This window comes from Dichomitus squalens (assembly GCF_000275845.1).
Source record: "Dichomitus squalens LYAD-421 SS1 unplaced genomic scaffold DICSQscaffold_243, whole genome shotgun sequence".
NCBI classification, from domain to species: Eukaryota; Fungi; Basidiomycota; class Agaricomycetes; order Polyporales; family Polyporaceae; genus Dichomitus; species Dichomitus squalens.
Window position 1 is genome coordinate 1 of NW_006767125.1, and position 3,095 is coordinate 3,095.

Below are 3,095 nucleotides of genomic sequence, written 5' to 3' on the forward strand. Positions count from 1 at the left end.
TCGAGGTACCGCCTAGTGCTCATGGATCTGACAAAATATCAAAACTCATTGCCGGCCGGAGAAAACTATCCGGATGTGATGTCTGTATGTATTTGCTACCATTTGTAAGGTTTCCGCACCCTGCGAGTGCATAAATGGCACGGTAGAGAGCGCCGATGTTCGGACGCAATGAAAATGGCCGAAATTGCGCATTTTCGGAATTTGTCATGGCAGCCCGAAACCGAGTGCGTTCGGTGCGGAATAACCAACGGACCCTATGTACAACAGTTTCCCACCACCGCAAAATGTCCTGTAAAGGTGAAACATATGTTTGGCGGGGAGAGCACAGGATGTCCGCTGGCGGACAATCTTCCTACCGCCACAGATATTCGGGAGATCTGTGTTGTTCTGACCATTTCAGTCTATCATAAAGGCCCAAAGGCTGGTAGCAAGTCCCTACGGAGGCAGGGACGAGTGCAACACCGTGAAGTCTCGCCACCACCTTCTGGGCACCAACCAGCAAGTCACGACGCACGGTCCTGCCTATTGGTCCGTGCGCAATGATTCCAGACTGTCAGTAAGCGGCTGAATAGATGTACACACTTGATGGACGCCCATTTGGCGCAAGGGGTTCGGTAGGACGGCATGCGCCGTGACTTGGGTATTTGTTTTGTTCCACTTGTTTACATGCTTGTAGCTACGTGTGCAACGTCGGCCGCAAGACACCACCTCCATGCCACGTCCCAGGAACTGCTCTGCGCACGACGATTCCAATGCGTGCGCAGACGGGGACAACTACACACTCGGCGGCCATGCCCGTTTGGCATGAACGTCGAGCGGTCGTCCCATCGCCGGAACGAGAGCGAAATGAGCGGGCACCTGTGTGCACCGCCGGCGGACTTGGGGGGGACCGCGTTCGCGTCCGAGTGCCGTGCGAGGGGCGCCATGCTGTGTGAAGTGCGGTTAGTGGGCTGATCCCAACCGACTGTCCAACCGAGCGTCCAACGGCGTAGGGTCGCAGCGGTCGCTGCCGCTCTCGAATGTGCCAAGTGGACCTCTCCGGACTGGTCGCCGGCAAAAAGGCGGGAGACGTCACCCGGGAACTGTACGAACGGCGATGATCGAGTTGTCCGCACGGTCGAGCGCGGACGCCACACAGTACGTTTGTCGGTCTGCCGTCGGGCTGCGTTCGATCCGACTCGCCCGGTTCTGGCCACCGACGCCGCAAAGCCGTCAACGGCGGTGATCGAGTTGTCCGCACGGTCACGGCCGTACGCATGGGCGGCGGCGATGGACTTGCAGACGGCAGGGAGGACGCGATTGCGGTGGTCGAGGGCTCCTTGTGCGTGCGCGATCTGGGCTTATGGCTGGTATGTTCCATTCGTGCTAGATCTGTACATGGTATCCTACGTCCTTAGAGCCCAAAAGTGCACGCCAACGCTCCTCCAGCTCGGCGCGACGTCGCTGACTGATCGCCCGCCGGCGCACGGTGGCACGATGCGTGCGCACAGACGCAGGCTGTCCGCTTGGCAGGCGACGGTATGCAGGCGAGAAGACTGTGCGCGTGAGACTCACCTGGGCAGGGGCCGGCTGCAGAGATACGCGGCTGGTGATTTCCCGGCGGGCGTGCGGCTGTTTGCCGTTCGCCATTTGATGCCGTAGTCTCTTCCAAGACTACGTCCCCTCGCGTTCTCGAAGTGCACTGGTCCACGAATCTGTGTGAGCTGCTGGTTCTCTCCGACGGAAACCATCGGGTTGTGCGGCGGCGGTCATCCGGGCTAGGTGTTTGGAGGTGAATGAGCCATTGTGGAGACGGGAAGGGGCCGCCGTTGAGACTGTGTTGCTGAGGGCCCGTGCGCTGGTTAGGCGGCGGAGCTTGAGGAATTTTGGGACCTTGTGGGGAAGCAGGACGAGCGGAGGATCCAGGAACACCATTCGGTTGGAGGCCATTAGCGAAAATAGGGACCGTATTCTGAGTGCCATTCGGCAGAGGACCGGGCTGCTGACCTGAGGGCACGACGATGCGCCGGACGTGTGCTGCGCGAGGAGGAGTCCTCGTGCGCACTATCTGCGGTGGGTCTTGGACGGCGATGATCGAGTTGTGCGCGCGGTCGACACCGTCGGCAAGAGCGGATGGATGATGGCACGCAGGACGTGGGACGCAGCGCGCCCGTCGGCGTTCGGGTTAGGGGGCGTGCTCGGGTGAATGCTGCTAATGGTTTGGGCGAGCCGAGTCGTGTAGATTTGGGGCACAGGATGGGGGCGGGAACGGAGGCGATGGGAAATGGGATGCGAGGCGAGGTGTAGCCGTCGGCGACGGCTAAAGCGGGAGCGCTGACAAAGGTATAAAACGGGGGGGAAGACGTGGGCGAACGGCACGACTCACCTTTCCCCTTCTCCTGGTACTCCTCCGCAGACGATGGTGTGTCGCGGTGCGGCGACAGTGCGTGACGGCTCGGTTGTAGGCATGGGCGGCGGGCGGACGAGCGCAGGAGAGCTCCGGCGGTGAAGGACGGGTTGGGGAAGGTGTTGAGCGTGCGGACAACTCGATCGCGGTGGGATGGACGAGGGCGGATGGTGAGTTTGGTGAGAGATCGAAACTGGCGGACGGGGTACTGACGAGAATTGCTTCAGTCTAGGGCAGTAGGGGTGGAGGCGTACGGGAGGCGTCTACGGGCACGGTTCGGTACTGCTGTAATTGGTGGGAGGGAAGCGGATGGCGTACGGGAGAGCAAAGCGAGAGAGGCGCGGAGGAGAGAGCGGACTGGGTGCGCACTCGGGACAGGTTCGTGCGGCGGCGGCTGAGACGGGGGCCAATGGCGAGGGGACAAGACGTGCAGAGCGAGAGGCGTGCAAAGCGAGAGACGGGGACAGAGCGAGCGAAGCGGACATGAATGTAAACAGCGGACAGGCGGCTGGTGGCCTGAGGGAGAGCCCGGCCCGGGGCGGCATATCACCACGCCCAGCGCCGGCGCTTGCGACTCGTTCTTTCGAGTATCACCACCGTCATCTCCTCAAGCGTCCTATAGATACGGCTACAGCGACACGCCATTGCACGACGTGCGCCCTGTCGACTTCCTTGGAGCTCATAACACGGAGTACGGGATACCTCCATG

The 3,095-nt window shown here is 61.2% G+C and overlaps 1 protein-coding gene across 1 annotated transcript; it reads right to left on the reverse strand.

Annotated features, from left to right (window-relative positions):
- Nucleotides 1–2,299: 2,299 nt before the first annotated feature.
- On the reverse strand, nucleotides 2,300–3,069 carry DICSQDRAFT_175895 (uncharacterized protein; the record flags this gene model as incomplete). The annotated part of the gene is made up of 3 exons (XM_007371753.1): nucleotides 2,300–2,313; nucleotides 2,366–2,594; nucleotides 3,013–3,069. 3 exons carry the CDS (start codon nucleotides 3,067–3,069, stop codon nucleotides 2,300–2,302), a joined length of 300 nt encoding a protein of 99 aa, XP_007371815.1.
- Between the last annotated feature and the right edge of the window lie 26 nt (nucleotides 3,070–3,095).